At 40.6% G+C, this 19,767-nt stretch overlaps 1 protein-coding gene across 2 annotated transcripts in view; it reads left to right on the top strand.

The window, feature by feature from the left end:
* The window catches only part of NYNRIN (NYN domain and retroviral integrase containing), a 41,227-nt gene that overhangs the window by 2,885 nt on the left and 18,575 nt on the right, over positions 1 to 19,767 (top strand). For both annotated transcript variants that reach the window (XM_020972172.2, XM_020972107.2), the window contains exon 3: positions 17,292 to 19,240. In XM_020972172.2, the coding sequence (XP_020827831.1) occupies positions 17,292 to 19,240 (1,949 nt within the window). The remainder of the gene's footprint in view (positions 1 to 17,291; positions 19,241 to 19,767) is intronic.

The following is a 19,767-nucleotide window of genomic DNA, read 5'->3' as shown; positions in this document are numbered from 1 at the left end:
GTCTCAAGTCTTCCTGAATTCTTTATATTTATAGGTTCTCAGGATGAAATAACGTTTCATCACATTATATACTGCAAAGTGTTGTAAGCTAGTAGTTATCAGAGCTGATACTTGAATGGGAAGATTGGGTCTGTGAGTGGCCACTATACCTCCAGCCTGGGTAGCATATAAGGACTTTAGTCTCCATACATTTTAAAAAAAGATTTATAAGGTACTTCCTGAATACTACTGAGCCCTTCCCTCCCCTCCCCTCCCCTTCCCCACCCTGAGATCTTTCTAAATAAAGTTGCATTCATTGCTTTTGTTTCTGTAGGACAGTGCCTCTCTCCTGCAGGCCATGTCTAATGTAACATCCCATCTACCTCCCCTTCCCATTCTTCTTGCAAGTTCCTTGGAGCCAGTATCACCACTTCCCCAGGGCTTCTTATTCTTTCAATTCTGCCCTTCTCACAATTGGCAAGTGTTTATGGAGCACCTACTATGTTCTAGGGACTCAAATTCTAGGGATACAAAAAGAGTGAAACAAAAAAAATTAATAAAAACAAACAAAAAAAGAGTGAAGCACACATATGTACACAGATTTCCATGTTTGTGAATAATATCCATGACCCATTGAGAAACCTAGGATTATAAGAGGTTTAAAGTAGAGACATGGGAAAGACAAGGGATTTTGACAATATCGTCTATTCTCTCTTATTGAACAGAGCAGGTAGAGAGAATTTATTCCAGGTGCCATGTTGGGGATGAGGATGTAGGCCAGAGTTGGAAATAGCACTGACCTAGAAGTCACCAGGCCTAGGTCTTGGACTCAGCTTGGGAGTGGTGGCAGAGCACTGCTACCACTGCTGCTGCTACTCCTCCTCCTCCCTCCCTTACTTACTATTTACTACTACTGTGTAGGATATATAGGTTTAGAAAACATTTTCCATATATTATCCCATTTGGTGCTCAACCTTGTGACATACATGCTATTATTATTTCCATTATATAGATAAGGAAATTGAGACTGGAAGAAGTTAAATAAATTGACCAGGGTCACACAAAAAGTAAATATCTAAGACTGGGTTTGAACTCAGGTTTTCATTATTCAAAGTCCCAAGATCTAACTGTTGTTATCACGTAACTGCTTGTGACCTTAGGCAAGTCAAATACCTCTTTGCACCTCCAGTTTTTCATTTGTAAAATGAAGAGGTTGGGCTAGAGAGATAACATAACATTCAATGCCTCTAGAGTGAATAAATTTCCCAGGTATAATGATGGTGATGCTATTGATCCTATTTAAAAATTAATTTTTAATTTAAAATTAATTTAAAAATTAAACATTTTAAAGTCTTTTAATAGAGAGTGGCAGAATTGAACATTCTTTGTTTGTAACATGATTGTGTGTGTGTGTGTGTGTGTGTGTGTGTGTAGCTACAGCTATATAGCTATAGCTATATATACACACACAGGGTTCCTAGGGAAGGGGAGGGTTGAGTCAGTCAGAGAGGTCAGTGAGAATAAAGTGAATGGGGGAGAAAAAGACTAGGAATAGGAAGCTTTGGGGTATATTTCAGTCCGAGAAGGTGAGTTCTAGTGGCTTTCAAGTTCAGAGGACCATGAAAGGTCAGATGAGTTACAGGGTCATGTATTCTTGTTAGATTTTCTGGTTTTTACAAGAAAATCTCTTTCTAGATGATCTACTCTGGGGGTGAATCTCCAGATTGTTTTGCTGTACTAGGATTCTTAAAAGAATGAATACATTACTGAGAATATTATTACTGGGCAGCAGGGAAAAAACCCTAGGATGGCCTGGCTTCTCTATAGTGAATTAGTGAACAAAAAGAATTCATTATTTTTTCCCCTTCAGGGGAAAGCTTGGGAAACAGATTATTTCCCCATCCTTTTCCTCTCCCAAGTCCCTGGATCTTTTTGTTTTGTTTTGTTTTTGTTACTTTTGCTTTGCTTATTTTAGTGGGTGGCTTGTAAGCAGAAGCTGGTTTTCTGGAGGGGATGATTGTGAGGAAGGTATTTTGTAAACTTTAGAGACCTTTAGCAATATGAGTTATTCGTTCTTATACTTCTAGTAGGTTGTAACCTCTTTTGGGGATAGAGATTGTGGGGTTTTTTCTTTTAAAAATGTTAAAATTAACATCGTATTCCTTTGTCACAGAGCTTTCTCTTGTAACAGAGATTTCAAAATAAAGAAGGAAAGCAGGCAACTCAGCAAAACTCATCAATATGTCAACTGAGTCTTGAAATATATGCAGTATTCTGCATCCATAGGCTTCCACCTTTGTCAAGAAGAGAGGGAGTTTTTCATCTGGTCTTTGGGACTTCATTAAATTGTAGTTTTCACATTGTTCATTTTCAGTTTTTAAATTTCCATTTACATTGTTGCAATGATAGTCTTTTCCCTCCCTGGTTCTGCTTACTTCACTTTGTAACAGTTCCTGTAAGTCTTTTCTACTTTCATCACAATCCCCGCCCCCTTTTTTTAAACAGCGTAGTAAAATTCTGTTATATTCACATACCACAGTTTATTTAGACATGCCCCATTGGTGGCCATCTACTTTGTTTCCAGTTCTTTGCTACTGTAAAGAAGTGCTTTTGAAAATATTTTCATGGATGGCTGTGTTGTTTTTAATCTTTTTGTTCCAGCCTGTTGTGCTGTGATTTGAACATTTTACGTACTTAATAGTTACTTGAATTGAATTGGATTAAGATATTTAAAGTAGAGAGAGAGAGAGACCATGAAGAGATACAGCTCAACTTTATAGTTACCTTTCCAGACAAAAGGGAATCATGGGAATAGCAGAATATTGGTGGAAGGGAACCAAAAGTGACTTTCAATACCTTCTTGGTCTGTGGGGGTGGGGGGGGTAGGTAATTGCCTCTTGACTAGTGCAGAGATAGCAGAAGGAAGCTGGGATTAGACTCTTCTGAGCATCAAGTGAAGGCATGTGGTGGCAGTGAATGACTTATGAACTCATCACTGAATTTAATAATTCAATTCAGCAAACATGTCAAGCAACTGATATGTATAGAGCATTGTGGTAGGTTATAGGGGAGAATTAAAGCTTAAATCAATTATTATCCTCACCTTATGGAGTTCTAGTAAGGAAATATGAAAACACTAATATCTGTAATGTGAAGTAAGTTTATCAGAGAGGTGCAAATAAGGTGCTATATATAGTCGAAGGGTGTGGAGGCAAATAGGTCATTACCAATTGGATTGCTTCATGGAGAGAGAGGGATTGCTTTTGATTTGGGCATTAAAGGGTGGCTAAGGAAATTCAGTACACTGAGGTGAGGGAGGGCAACATCGAAAGTATAGGGAATGGGATGAGCAAAGGCAAAGAGGTGGGAAAGTCTGGAGTCTTGCTTGGTGGAGGGTAAGTAGTCCATCTTGGCTGGAACATAAAGAAGGTGAAATTGTATAAGGATAGAAAAAGGTAGGTTGATTAAGTTAGAGAGGGCCTTGAATGCCAGTCTGAGGAGCGTAAACTTAGGTAATAGAGAGCCATTGAAGCCTAATCTCTCTCCTGTATTCTAGTCCTGAATTACCTACTTCTTAGTGGACACCTCCTTTTTGATATCTTACAGATAGGCATTTCAAACTCTTTAAAATGGAACTCATTATTTCCCCCCAAAACATCTTTTCTCTAAACTTCCTGGTTTCTTTTGAAGGTACCACCATCCTTTCAGTTGCCAAATTCTTAACCTTGGAGCCATCTTTGATACTTTCCTTTTCACCTCCCCCCCCCAGCCATATCCAAACAATTGCCATGTCTTGTCAATTCTACCTCCCCAGTATCTCTTGCATCCTTTCCCTTCTCTACATTCACATGGTCTTTGCCTAGTTCATTCAGGCTTTCATTACTTGTCTCATGGACTATTTAAATCACCTTCTAATTATCTCTACTTGTAGTCTTTCCCCTCCCATCCATCTTTCACATAGCTACCAAACTGCTAAGTTTAGCTAGGTGGTACAGCATATAGGTTGCTGAGCCTGGAGTCAGGAAGATCTGAGTTCAAATCTAGCCTCAGTTCATCAGCTATAAAAATGGGGATCATAATAGCATCTACTTCACAAGCATGTTGTTAGGATCAAGTGAGATAATATCTGTAAAGCTCTTAGCCTAATGCAGGGGTGGGAAACCTGTGGTCTCAAGGGCACATGTGGCCCTCTAGGTCCTCAAGTGCGGCCATTTGACTGAGTCCAAACTTCACAGAACAAATCCCCTTAATAAAAGGATTTGTTTTGTAAAACTTGGATTCAGTCAAAAGGACCTAGAAGGCCACTTGTGGCCTCAAGGCCACAGGTTCTCCACCCCTGACTTGATGCCTGGCACCTAGTAGATGTTTAATACATGTTTATTCCCTTCTCCCAAAAATATCAGGCTTATCACATCAGCCCCTTCTCTCCTGAAATTTTAGAATCCTAGGATGATAGCTTTAGAGCTGGAAGAGACTTTAAGCATCATTAAGTATGTCCCTCTCATTTTATAGATGAGAAAACTGAGTTCAAGAAAGATGAAGTGACTTGCCCAGGGTTATGTAAGGGCATGTCTAAGGGAAGATTTGGACTCACATCTTCTTGCTTCCAAGTTCAGTGCTCTATCTATCCACTTCACCAAAGCTGCCTCTCAGCAGTCACTCCTTGTGTGCTTCTAGGCTAAAATACAGACTTTCCAGTCTGGCACATAAAGGCATCCATAATCTGGCTTCCATTTACCTTTCTAATCTTGTTTCATGTTATTCCCCTTCATGGACTTTCCATTCTTGTCAAACTGGCTTGCTGACTGATGAAATACACTTAACGTTGTATTTTCTGTCACTGTCCCTGTGACACTTGGAATCTCCTCCCTCCTCGTGTCTACCTCTTAGAATCTCGAACTTTCTTCAATACATAGCTCAGGTGCCCTCTCCTACCTGAAGCCTTTCCTTTTCTCTCCAGTTGGCATTGTTTTCTCCTGCTCGAAATAATTGACGTTTACAATTTTGTACATGCTTAGTGTTGACTTATGAGCATACCTGTTCTATTTCCCAATGGATATAAGCTCTTTGAAGGCAAGTACTGCTTCATTTTGTCTTTGTAGACCTCTCTTGTAGCCCAGTGCCTTACAAATAGTAGGCATTCAACGTTGAGCTGAATTGAAGGGTTTTGAGCAGAGGGGTGATAGGACTGGATCTGTGCATAAGGAAGATTACTCTGGTTAGTGGTATGGAGAACTTGGAGGCTCATTAGGAAGCTATTGGAATAGTCCAACAGATGGTAAGTGAGGCTTTATACTGAGGTAGTAGCAGTAGAACTAGAGAAGAGGAGGAGCCTGATGCAATAAATTTTTCAAAAGTAGACTCAAAGAACTTGGTAATTGGATATGATAGAAGACAAGAAATGAAAGAGTCAAAAATAACATGCCCCCCTCTCCACCCCAAATATAGGAGACTAGGTTTATGGTGGTTCTAATGAAAAAGTAATGAAGGCAGAAGAGAGGACAGATTTAAGGGGAAAGATAATAAACACAGTTTTAAGATATGCTAAGTTTGATGTCCTGGTCAGGCATTTGGGCTGATATGTCTTGTAGGCAATTGGAGTGCTGCTTTGGTAGGCCTAGAAAGGCAGGATGAATCCAGATTGTTAAAGGTTTTAAATGTCAATCGAGTTCTGATGATCTAATTTTACCCTACAGGTAATAGAGTCATTGAAAGTTCTTGAGCAGGGGTGTGACATGGCAGGATTTGTGCTTTAGGGAGATTACTTTGGCAGTAATATGGGAGGAGAGAGAGACTGGAAGCAGGGAGGCCAGTTAGGAGGCTGCTGTAGTAGTCCAGGGGAGAGGTGAGGTTTCAAAGTCGGGTGGTAGTCCCACTGAAGTGTTGTGAAGATGGAGGTTACTTCTGTTATTGATATTATACCTCTGTTAATACAGCCCAAGACCACATTAGTTTTTTGACTGATGAATCATGTGGTTGATTCATATTCAACTTATAGTCTGCTACAAACGCTATCTCTTGGTTACCTGGTTCTTTTTTTTGTTTGGTTTGGGGTTTTTTTTTTGGGGGGGGAAGTAATCAGGGTTAAGTGACTTGCCCAGGGTCATACAGCTAATAAGTTTTTGATGCTGGATTTGAACTCAGGTCCTCCTGATTCCAGGGCAGGTGTTCTGTCCACTGTACCACCTAGTTGCCCTGATTACCTGAGTTCTTCTCTAGCCTCATGATCTATACACTGTACTTGTGCAGTTGACTATGTTTAAAATTGAAGCATAGAACTTTATGTTTGCCTTTTTAAAATTTTCTCTCACTATATTTGGCCCATTGTTCTAGCTCATCAAAGTGTTTGATCCTAACTTTAGTACAATTTGTTAGCTATCTCTTATCTGCAAATTTGATAAGTATGCTATTTATTTCTTTATCAAAGTCATTGATGAAAATATTGAGTAGTTCAGGGCTAATGACAAATATCTGAGCACTCTACGTGAGACCCCCCTCCCTTCTAGATGGACATTAATTCTTTAGTCACTACTCCTTGGGACCTGTCATTCAATCAGTTTACAAATCCAAGTTTTATCTAAAATGTGATACCTAGAATTGTACATGATACTCCAGGTGAGGTCTAACAAGGGTCAAACATAATAAGAGCATAACTATCCTCCCTCTAAACATTATACCTCTCTAAGTATCCTAAGGTCACATTCACTTTTTAAACTGCTAAACTTTGGGACTATATTGATTTTGTAGTCTACTAAAACTCTTGGGTCTTTTTCATAGCTGTCTGATCATATATTTCCCACTCTGCACTTGGGCAATTGATTTTTTGCACCCATGTTTAAGACTTTATCTTTATCCTTTCTACATATTATCTTATTAGATCTAGTCAGTTATTCAAACTTTATGGTGTCCTTTTGCATCCTGATTCTGTCATCTAGTGTGTTAGCTAACCCATCTAACTTTGTAGCATTGACACATTTGGTAGGCATATCATCCATGTCTTTATTCAAGTCACTGATAAAACTGTTTAACAGAATAAAGCCAAAGACAGAGACTTCTGGCACTACACTGGTGATATCTTTTTTTTCTTTTCTTTTTTTTTTGGGGGGGGCTAGGCAGTGGGGTTAAGTGACTTGCCCAGGGTCACACAGCTACTAAATGTCAAGTGTCTGAGGCCAGATTTGAACTCAGGTCCTCCTGACTCCATGGGTCTATCCTCTGTGCTACCTAACTGCCCCTGGAGACATCTCTTCAGGTTGACATCAGTTTATTAATCATCATCTTTGGGTCTAGTCATCGAAACAGTTCTCGAAGCTACCTAACTATCCTATTAGCTCACATATTTCCCTCTTGTTCATGAGATTTTGATGAAAGATCTCATCACATGTTTCACTAAAATCCAGGTATATTATGGCTCCATCGTTCCCCTGATCAAGCAACTCTGTCAGAAAGCAAAAAAAAGGAAGCAGCATTAGTTTAGCCTTTAATCAAGAAACCCATGCTGGCTGTTAATGCTCACAGCTTCCCTTTCTAAATATGCATGAGCCATTCTTCTAATAATACAGTCTAGACATTTGCCAGGAATCCAAGACTCTCTCACTGACTGATAATTTGAAAAGTCCACTTTCTTTCCTTGTTTCGGAAATCAGTTTCTAGTGCTGTGGAACCTTTCCCATTTTCCATTGTTTTTGAAAGATCATTGATAACCGTTTAACAATCCCATTTTTTTTGTAACTTAGACCAGAGGTGTCAAACATAGCCCAAACCAGATTAAAATGTAATTGGAAAATATTTAACAAAATAAAACTACAATGGAACATAGGTAATATTAATATGTGGTTTTCTAAGTCAATGGGACCAGGGACCCTTATATACAGTTTCCATTTGAGTTTGACACTGCTGTTTGAGACTAGATTTCTTCTTTTTTTAATTTATTTTTTTAATTTATGGAATAAAACAAGCATATCCATAACAGTATAATAAAAAAGATGATTGCACATGAAACTGCAAATCTATTATGTACAGCTTGCTAGTCCTTTTAAATAAATGATAATGTTATCATGTACATTTTTTCCTTTTTTTCTTCCTTCCCTCCACCTTGCCCTAGAGATGGCTACCATTAGACACAAATAGATATATGTATGTAAAATTAGTCTATACATACTTCTGTTTATGTTCTTTCTCTTGATGCAGATAGCATCTTTCTTCATATGTCCTTTATTTTTAATTTGAACATTTATAATAATCAGGATTACTTATTTGTCAAAGTTGTTCTAAAAACAATATTGCTGTTAGTGTCTATAATATTCTCTTGGTTCTGCTCATTTTGCTCTTCATTATTTCATGCAAGTTTTTACATGCCTTTCTAACGTCATTAAGCTCATAATTTCTTATAGCACAGTAGTATTTCATCACAACCATACACTACAGTTTGTTTAGCCATTCCCCAACTGATGGAATCCCTGCAATTTCTAGTTCTTTGCCACCACAAAGAGAGCTGTTGTAAACATCCCATTCACATTCAAAGTTATAATTACTATTTGTGAATTTCCCTCTATCTTATTTTTACTCACTATTTTCTTTCTCATATAATCCTGAATGAAAAAAATGGACATCTGACAGACTGAAAGATTTTCAGGTATTTGTAACAAAAAGACCAGAACTGAATGGAAAACTGTCATAATTACTAAGATAGTTTGAAAGAAAGGTTGGAGTTGAGTTGTGTATAATGGATGTGATTCCAGAAAACAAAACTGGGTAGGAAAAGGTAAGAGGGAGCAATTATATTATAAAAACGGGGCAATAAAGGAAGAACTAATACAGAGGAAGCAGGTAGAGATGGAGGGTTGGTAATGATAGATCTCTTCTAAATAACTTGTATTTTATGAGAGCACCAAGCACTCATGGACTGTCTTTTCACTTATCTTGAATCACTTAATTTCTCTGACCTTCAGCTTACTCATTTATATGATGTGGGAAATGTGCATTTTGGGGTGTAAGAAGGTGGTGCCATGTTGTGACATGTATGTGTGAAATAAGTAGTATAAAAGACATATAGTAGTTTCATAGACATGAAACTTGGGAAGGGACATCCGAGGCCATCTAGTTGAATCTCTTTTGAAAAAATTAAGTTTTTTTTTATTAAAACAATTTTCTTTCCCTCCCATTCTTCCCACCATTTAATTCAAAACAAAACAAAACAATAAATAAAATCCTTGTAACAAATAGGCATGAACAGAACAAATATCTATATTGGCTGTGTCCAAACAATAGAGGGTGTCCCAGAAGTCCTAGAACAGCTTTGATCTGCTTTAATAGCTTAAAGCTGTTGCTCTAAGACTTTTGGGACATCCTATGTAGGTCTCATTCTACACTCTGAGTCCGTTGCCTCTCTGTTAGGAGGTGAGCAGCCCCGGTTCATCATCACTCTCAAATCCTTTATTTTATAGCTGAGGAAACTGAAGTTTGAGTGTTTATGTGACTTCAGCTCAAGGTCACATTTCCAATAATTGTCAGAGGTGGGATATAAATCCTACTTTTCTGACTGCAGAGACAGGAGTGTTTCCAATATAGTATATTGCAGGCAGATGGGTGGTGCAGAGGATAGAACACTGGACCTGGAGTTGAGAAGGTCTTGAAATCAAATCCATCCTCAGACACTTGGTAGCTGTGTTACCCTTTGCAAGTCATGTATGCTTTTTAGCCTCAGTTTCCTACTCTATAAAATGGGGATATTAATAGGATTTACTTCCTACAGTTGTAGTGAAGATCAAATGGCTATCTGTAAAGCAATTTGTAAACCTTAAAGTGCTATATAAATGCTAGCTATTATTATTTTTATACTGTCTTTGTCACTGAGGACCCAGGTGACTGGAAAAGGAGGTGGGCTTTTAAAAAATTATATTCTTTTTTTTCAATCAGCAAAAATCTACCTTCTCTCCCTCCCTCGAAAATCCTCCTTTTTCTCCTCCCCCACACTGAGAACTAAGGAAAAACAAAACCCTTGTTGCAAATATGTATAGGCAAATTTCTGCATTTGCCATGTCCAAAAAGAATAGATGTTTCAAAATTTTGTGATCTCTGTCCTTTACCTCTCTGCCGGGAGAGAGTAGCAAGGCCTTTCGTGTAGTAGAAATGAGAGGCAATGGGTGGACAGCCCAAGTAAGACATCAGCAGCCCCAAGATAACCAAACCACAAGGGAAAGGTCTGCAGTGTGTTGGGTAGGAGGATTTATGGAAAAATATGGACAAAAATTTTACAAGCTAAGTCCTGGTGGGTTTTGGTCTATCTTGGCAGAAAGAATTTTTATAGCGATGAATTCATTATAGTATCAATACATCAGAGTATCAGCATTTGTTGATTTTCAGTGAAGTAAATAGTTTTATGAAGATCCGTTAAGATAGGCTTTTTAACATGAAACATGGCATATTAGATGGAGAGTTGGCTTTGAGGTTAGGAAGACCTGCGTTCATAACCCATCTCTGACACATACATACTGGCTGTGTATCCTTGGGAAGACATTTAATCTTTCAGTATCCTCAGAGACTAAGACTAGACATTGTGAGATGATCAGTGGATTTTCTTTGCTAGGAATTCCTTATGCCAGTGAAATCACAGGGCTAGTTAAAAAAAAGTGCTACATAAATTTGAGCTGCTGTAGTGGTCATCATCATCACCACCATCCACATTATCAATATGAGAAGTGGATAGTATTGATAGAAGACTGGCTTCTGAATCAAGAAGCCCACGGTTCAAGTTTTGACACATCCTGGCTTTGTGAATCTAGGCAGGTCACTTAGCCACTCAATGACCTAAGGCAACTCTAAGAATATAAATTGCAGAGCAGGTGGCAATCTGCATTGGTAGAGGGAGTTTCCTCACTCAAAATTCCCTACAATGATGAGCTACTTCATGGGTCAAGATTCCACACTTCCCCCCCCCCAAAAAAAAACTCACCTAAGCTGGATCTTCTGAAGCTGCAGTCAGGAAAGACCTGGGTTCAAATCCTGTCTTCAGCACTCAGTGCCGTTGTGCCCTTAGGCAGTTACTTAACTTTTGAGCTGAAGTTTTCTCATCTGTAAAATTGGGAATGATACTGATAGCACCTTTACCTCACAGGCTATTAGGAAGCTCCTATACATCCAAGAGGGGCAGCTAGGTGGTATAGTATAGTGTCAGCCCTGGCATTGGGAAGACTCATCTTCCTGAGTTCAGATCTGGCCTCAGACACTTACTAGCTGTGTGACACTGGTCAAATCACTTAACTCTGTTTGCCTCAGTTCCTTATCTGTAAAATGAGCTGGAGAAGGATATGGCAAACCACTTTGGTATCCTTGCCAAGAAAACCCCAAATGGGGCCACAAAGAGTCAGACACGACTGAAATAACTGAGCAACATACATCCAAGATGAGGTATGGAAAATGCCTTGCAGATTTTTACATACTATATAAAGTCAGTTATTTTCTGTTTTATTATGAGTCCTGAGAAGCAGAATTTCTTAATGGCTAGAGGAGGAAAGGGGGAAGGGAATAATCATTTATATAGTTCCTACTATGTACCAAGCACTGTACCAAGCTCTTTTATAAATATTATCTCATTTGATCCTTACAGCAACTTAGCGAGATAGATGCTATTATTGTCCCTATTTTATAGTTGAGCAAGCTGAGGCAAACAGAAGGTAAGTGACTTGCCCAGGGTCACCCAGCTAGTAAGTATCTAAAGCCAGACTAGAACCCAGGTCTAACTGACTTCAGGCCCAGCACCCTCTCCACTGTGCCACCAGCTTAGTCTTAGACTTGTATTCAAGTCCTATCTCTGATATATACTGACTTTGTCCTCCTGGGCGAATCACTTAATCTCTCAGTGCTCCAAGGAACTCTCTCAAACTATAAATAGGCAAGCACGTGCTGATTTGAATTGGGAGAGTGATTTTCCTCTCTGGGAGTTCTTAATGCCAATGACATCACAGGTCTGATGAAACAATGAATCTCGCTCTCTCCCTAGAATGTCAGCCAGTAGATGGGGAATGTTTTAGTCACAGCAACTCATGAGGATTGTTAAGAGGTAGAGGGGCGTTCTCTGTGTTGGTAGAGAGTATACCCATTTAATGAAATTGGGGGTTTCATGAGGTGTTGAAGCAAATTGGAGTCCCATAGCCAGATTTTGTTGTTGCCGTTTAGTCGGGTCCAACTCTTCATGACCTCACGGACCATACCATCCGTGGGGTTTTCTTAGCAAAGATACTGGAGTGGTTTGTTATTTCCTTCTCTAGGGAATTAAGGCAAACAGAGGTTAAGTGACTTGCCCAGGGTCACACAGCTAGTAAGTATCAGAGGACAGATTTGAACTCAGTTCTTCCTGACTCCAGGCCTGGTGCTATAAATTATGTATAAAGGTATATGTGATTAGCAAATACAAATGGCCTAAGACATATATAGGGTGGTTTGAGTGGGTCCTAGGCAGAAGTCTTTATGATTATTACTTTAATTATCAGCATTTACATGTTTGCCGTAAGCTACGCAGAAATGCTATTTATAACCAAGAAGAGAATGTCATTGTAAACACTTGTCCAATTAAAGTGATTTTTTTAGTCCATCAATGAACATTTATTGAATGCTATCTATATACAAAAGTATAAAAGCAATAACAATAATAACACTATACACACATGTATACACACATATACATATGCACATATTTGTGTACATGCATACATGCACATATAGACACACACGCACATACACACACGTACATACATACATACATACATATGTATAAGACTTATAAGATCGGCTTTTAGGTACTATCGAACTGCCTGAAGCCTGTCCTTCTAATGCTCTATGCTTTACTGATTGTAATCCAATCCAATCTAATTCAAGTTTGTTCAATCTAACAAGCATTTATTAAGCTTCCACTGATACCAGAAACAGATTTTGAAGTTGCTTTAGTGTCCTTCCTGATCAATAAATCACATAGCCATAGACTCCTAAAATTTTAGATCTGAAGTGACCATAAAGACTCTAGCTGACTACAAGTACGAGGGTCCAGAGGAAACTAGAAGGGCAAATTTGATTGAGTAATTGGAAGGAGCTATATGATGATGCAATACGCATATTCTAAAGGGAAGAGAAGAAACAAGCATCCCTTCAGAACCTTAATGTCTTCAAATAGAGTTAAATTAGAAGAACAGAGGTCTTAGGAATAGATTGGCTCTCTTCTGAGGGTTTTAAGAGGAACAAGAGAAGGAAGGGTAAAAGGAGGAATATACTACTTACTAGTGCCTGAGAGGAAGGGGTGGGCAGATGGGTATTAGAAGAAAGCCCACTTATCTGAAACAGACAAAGGAAGGTTGGACACATATACACACACACAGAATGGCCAAGGGGAAGAGGGGTGTTAAGAGGAAGGACAATACTAGGGGGGAATAATCATAAGCAAAACAAACTTCCTTATCCTGAAGAAGATATTAAAAAGGCAAGAAGGAAATGCAATGAAATATAATCTAAGGGGATGCCTTAGATCACCTCTTAGATAACTGAGAAATCGCTAAACATTTTTATATGAATGTAATAGAATATTGTTATGCTGTAAGAATTCATAAAAGAGATTTCAGAGAATCCTGAATAGTATAAACTGATACAAAGTGAGGTAAGCAGTTTATACAAGGAAAACAACATTGTAAAGAGAAACAACTTTGAAACACTTGGTAACCTTGACCAAAACACTGAGTACATGTTTCTAGAGAACATATGACAAAGCATATTACCCACCTCCTGATAGAGAGGTGATGGACTTAAGGTGCGGAGATGTTTTGAAACATGGTCATTGTATGGATTTATTTTGCACTTAAGTAGCTCAGTAGAGATAGAGCATTGGACATGGAGTCATAAACACCTGAGTTCAAATCTGGCCTCATACACTCATCGCTATGCGACCCTGGGTGAGTCACTGAACTCTCTTAGCCTCAGCTTCTTCATCTGTAAAATGAGGATAATAATTGCACCAACCTCCCGGGATTGTTGTGAGGATAAACTGAGATAATATCTGTAAAACATTTTACATACCTGAAAGTGCTATGTAAATGGTAGCTATCATTGTTGTTATTAATTTCCTCTAGTACTCTATATTGGGGCAGTGAGGTGGTGCAGTGGCAAGAGTGCCAGGTCTGAAGTTAGGAAGACTATAACCCTGGGCAAATCACTTAACCCCCCGGTTTTCTCATCTGTAAAAATGAACTGGGGCAGCTAGGTGGCGCAGTGGATAGAGCACCGGCCCTGAAGTCAGGAGGACCTGAGTTCAAATGTGGCCTCAGACCAAACACTTGACACTTACTAGCTGTGTGACCCTGGGCAAGTCACTTAACCCCAATTGCCTAAAAACTAAAAAAAAAATTTAAAAAAATGAACTGGAGAAGGAAATGGTAAACCACTCCAGTATCTTTGCCAAGAAAACCCCAAATGGGGCCACAAAGAGTTGGACATGATTGAAATGACTGAACAACAACAAAAATCTTTTCCACTCTACCATCCTGCCACCTAGCAATGGCTCTTTATAATGTTACAAAGTTAGATGGAGTGAATCCTGTGAACATTAGAAGGCTTGGAACAGCTAGAAAAACAAAGGGTCAGTTGATTCTGGACAGAGCCACACTGGACTTTCCCCTGCAAGAGGGAATGGTCAAAGGTCCAGGAGGATTATATCTCCTCTACAGTCTCTGGATCGTATACCTCAAACCAGACTTATCTGTGCTTACAGCAAATACAGTAACTACGTGACAGCTTAGGACTTACCTGTGTTTTGGTTGTCTGTCTTCAGATAGCTTGTGCCGCACACGCTACTCTGAAAATAGCACTGAGACCCGTTAATGATAAACCAATGAGACAGGAACTGATTCCAATTTAAAAGAATAAGAGACATTTTGTAAAATGATTTGGAGCTCCAAAAGTCATTACATAGTGCATACCCTTTGATCCAGAAATATCACTACCAGGCATATACCCTGAAGGGACTAAGGAAAGAGGAAAATGACCCATCTATACAAAATATCTATAGCAACTCTTTTCCTAGTAGCCTCAAACTGAAAACTATGTGTGGTGGTGGTGGTGGTGGTGGTAGATACCTTTTGGGAAACAAATGATGGCATGTGAAAGTACTGTAATGTTGCTCCATAAGAAATAGTGAGTTAGACAGTTTTAAAGAAAACTGAGAAGACTATTAATTAATGCAGAGTAAAGTAAGTAGAACCAGGAGAATAGTTTATTAATAACAGCATTATAAAGAAAAACAGCTCTGAAAGGCCTTGGAAATCTGATCAATGCAACAATAAGCCACAGGTCTAGCAGACTAGAGGTTAGGCATGCTGCCCACCTTCTGGCAGAGATGATGGAATTAAAAAGTTAACTGAGACATCCATTTTTGTAAATGGCCAATGAGGAAATTTGCTTTGCATGAAGTGCATATTTTCTATGAGGGTTTTTCTTTTTCCTTTTTTCAGTTATGGGTGGTAAGGGAATGAGAGGCAGAGATGTTAATTGAAAAAAAAAAAAGAGAGACCACTCAGGAAGAGAGAAAGAATGGCAACTTGATATACAACTGCAGTATTTCATGACTGAAAAGGACCTTAGAGTTGATCTTAACATAATTATGGATCAGAAAACTGAGTCTCAGAAGGGGGAAAGGATTTGCCCATGGTCACACACCTAGTTGGTGATAGAACTGGGCTTAGAACCTGGGTCTCTAAACTTGGGCTCCAGAGAAGAGTTGACGAGATGCACTCTTCTCCCCTTTCTGTAAGAAGAAGAAGAGTGGTTATGGGTTATATGGTTGTAGAGCTCCAGGAATTTTCACTGGCTATTCCCCACGCGTACAGTGTTCTCCCTCTTCATTCTAGGCATGGGGGGACTGTACCTACTAACCTCCCTGGCTTCCTTTAGGTTCTTACAAAGATACCATCTTCTTCAGGAAGCCTTCTCCAACCCTTCTTAATCCCAATTTCTTTCATCTGATAATTTCTTCCTATATATTCTATACATAGCTTGCTTTGTATATAATTGTCTACATGTTGTCTCATCCATTAGATTGTAAACTCCCAGAGTGCAGGGAATGAATTTTGCCTCTTTTTGTATTCCCAGTGCTTAGCACAGAGACTGGCAAATGTTTTTTTTCCCTCTTTTAAATAGTATTTTATTGTTTCCAATTACATATAAAGATAATTTTTAACATTCATTTTTAAATATAGAATTTTGAGTTCCAAATTATCTCCTTTCCTCCCTCCTGCCCCTCCCCCTTTCTAAAATAGTAAGCAATTTGATATAGTTAACAAAAGTTTATGGATGATATAGTTTATTGATTGATTATGGATGTATAAAATTGGGTATACTGTCAGTTACTGAGGTTTTGGTTAGTTTTGCTGACCTGTCTTCCTCTCTGCCCCTTTATATCTTTGTTACAAGGGATGGCTTGATGAGTAGGGTAAGGAAATGGGATATATTCAGGAATGAAGAAAATATGAAAACAAAAAATATGATTTAAACTGAGCCTCCCAGGTGTTGATTCTCAAACCATTGTTCTTTCCACTTACCTTACAACTCTATTTTCGTCTTTATCCACATTCATGTATCCCCATCCTCTCAAGTTTTTCTTCCCTTCCCATTGTACACCCAATTTCAGTTGTCTCTAATATTAAGAAACGGGTGTGTAAGGCAGGTGAGGCCTGGGGAGAGAGATTGCATCTAGTGAATTAGCCTTTTAACTGTGTTGAGAGAGATGCCAGTGTCTGGGTATGGTCTGGGTGACTTCTGCGGTCCTTTCTACAACTCAGACCTTCTAGGATCTTGGATCCCTCTGAATCAGTAACCTTTTTTTTGCATGTGAGCTCCTATGGCAGTCTGGTGAAGCTTCTCAGAGTAATGGTTTTTTTTTTTTTTTGGCGAGGCAATTGGGGTTAAGGACTTGCCCAGAGTCACACAGCCAGTAAGTGTTATGTGTCTGAGGCCAGATTTGAACTCAGGTCCTCGTGACTCCAGGGCCAGTGCTCTATCCACTGCACCACTTAGCTGGTCCCAGAGTAATATTTTTAAATGCATAAATTAAACAAGATTACAAAGGAAATCAATTATATTAAGATAGTTATCCAAATGTTTAGAAAAAAAGTTTGCAGACCTCGGGTTATGAACCCTTACTTTAGATGGACCTTCTTTTCCTACCTATGTTTTGGCTGTGGTACAATGGGCAAAGTCTGATAGGTGGCCGGTGAGCAGTTAATGTTTTCCCTTGGGAAAGAGAAGCCTTAACTTTACTATGTTTCTTTCCCTAGGAATACGTGAAAGGCCTATGCAGCCCAGAGCTATGGGAGGAGGTCAACTACCCCGCAGCCCTGCATTGTGTCTTCCTTGGAGCCTGCAGCCTCTTTCTGGATTGCCTGTGCTGGGGTACCTCAGCCCACATGGTGCCCCAAGCCCCAGGCTCCCTGCTGCTGGGAGGCCTGGCTGAAGCCTTCTTCATGGCCCAGAACCGGGTAGAGGGGCTGGCAAAGCGGCTGGGGCGTGACCCCCTTCCACCCACCCAATCCCAGGGGGTCCCAGAGGCTGAAGTGAATAGGGCTTTCCGGGCTCTGCTGGTGGGCCGGGAGGATGAGCACTCTGGAGCCCTGCTTCGCCTGCCTCTTACTGTCCAGGAGGAGCTCTTGAGGCTGGTGCAGGAAGCTGTGAAGGATGGGGGAGATGCAGAATGGATGGGCCCTCTTGCACCTCCTCTGGATGGCTCTTCCAGGCCTCAGCCCGGGAGGATATCAGCCAAGCCCCTTCTGGAGCTCAGGGCACTCCAACGTGGCCAGTACTGTGGGTCACATGGAGAACCTGGGAAGGTCAGCCGGACAGAAGATAGACAGGGTCATGTAATTAGAGAGGGCATGACAGTCCTAGAACTAGGAGGACGGAACCGGGGCAAACGAGTCTATAGGGAGATCCCTAATCTGATTCCTAATTGCAGGGGAAATAAACGGCCAGTCAATTCCCCTTCCTTCCGGGAAGAGATGCTTGGCCTGATAAGGCAGGTCTTGGGGGATGGATTGAGTCCACTTACCCTCACAGGGCCTCCGAATGGTGCTAGTGCTTCGAAGGCACAAGGTTCCCAGAAACCTTCCTCAGAGCCCCGTGTTCGCTGGGGGGATAGTCCTTCCAAAAGGAAGGAGGACCCTCATGGGAGGAGCTCAGAGGAAGGGCAAGAACAACCCAGGGTAAGCTTCTCCTCTGAGAATTATCCGAAACTGCGCTCTGCCCAGATCAGGGAGGTAGGGTTAGCACAGAAGCAGTTCCATAATCTTGAGGCAAAGGCTGCCTTTAAGTCCCAAGCCCCAATCCCATTTGCTTCCTGGAAGAATGTGAGCTTCCCTGGAACCTGGGGGCAGGGTAGTCCCTGTAGACCTCTGTGGCTAGGGCCTCAGCATTGTGGCGTAGGGCATTCAACCTTCTGGAGGGTACAGGATGGGCACTCATCCCCCTTGCCCTGGGGCCTAGACTGGGGGCGCAACTTACCCTCCAATCCACTGAGGCAAGCAACTCCCTTCAAATACAAGGTGCAAGCACAAAGTCCCATCCCTGTGAGACTAGATTGGAAGAGCAGACCTCTCCTCAGGGATCCCACTTTGGTGCCCCCATCTTGTAACACAGGGTGGTGGCAGGTGCTAAAAACAGCTCCCCAAATGTGCCAGAGACCAGTGACCCTGACACCTGGAGGCTACGATGTCTGTTCAGGGAACCTGCAGAGAGGAACTCTTGTTGGGGATTGGGAGCCAGGGCTACTTCCCACTTGGCTTCATGAACCAAGGCTGGTCACTACTTTTGGGGAGCAAGGACCAATACAAGAGCTGGTGACCCCTTTCCCAGAAATGTCCCTTGCCAGGGCAGAGATCTTGACAGATATCCTTCGGGATGTGTCCTGCGGCCAGCCCTTTGGCCCTGTCCCTGTCTCGCTGCTGAAGTACTTTGGGGAGCCCGAGAGGCAGAGACAGGCAAACTGCCAGCCAATACCCTGCTTTGCCAGCGGCCCAGTTTTCAGGGAGAAACGGAAGAAGAGCAAATGCCCCAAGACTGTGAGCAGTGACCAGCATATGCCGTTTGTTCATCCACAAGTGAATAACTTGGTGACCAGCTTCCAGCGTTTTCATGAGGCCCTGAGTGTGCCTTTCACCTTGAGACTTGAAAATGTCCCTGGGAAGCCAGGGCTTCGTCATATCATTATTGATGGCAGCAACGTGGCGATGGTGTGAGTAACATTGGGGCAAGGAGTTATGAGAGCTGGATGTCGAGGTGTAGGACCCCTTCTCAAGGTGTTTTACCAAGATGGAATTTAGTTACAACAAATATCAAATGCAGCCTTGAAAGGGAAAAGAAGCTGCCACATATGGAAAGCAAGGGAGTGACATCCCCCTGTCTGAAACATACTTTCTTCTCAACTTATCCAAGTGTTTTTCACTCATTCATTCAACATATATTTATTAAGCATAAGTTTACTATGAGTAAGGTACTGTGCTCAGTATTAGGGGTACAGAAATAAATAACACATGCTTCTTACCCTCATAGAACTTATTTAGTAGAGGTGATAAGATGTACACACATAAGTAAGGTACAAAGTAGTGTGTGATGACTGTAGGTTGTTGTTCATTTGTGTCCAACTCTTCAGGACCCCATGGATCAGACTGTCCATAGGGTTTTCTTGGCAAAGATGCTAAAGTGGTTTGCCATTTCTTTTTCTAGTGGATTAAAGCAAACAGAGGTTAAGTGACTTGCTCT

The sequence above is a fragment of the Phascolarctos cinereus genome, unplaced genomic scaffold (assembly GCF_003287225.1).
Source record: "Phascolarctos cinereus isolate Bilbo 61053 unplaced genomic scaffold, phaCin_HiC Scaffold_3;HRSCAF=262, whole genome shotgun sequence".
Taxonomy (NCBI): Eukaryota; Metazoa; Chordata; class Mammalia; order Diprotodontia; family Phascolarctidae; genus Phascolarctos; species Phascolarctos cinereus.
Note: the sequence above shows the minus strand (reverse complement) of the source record. Positions and strands in the feature narration are given on the sequence as shown.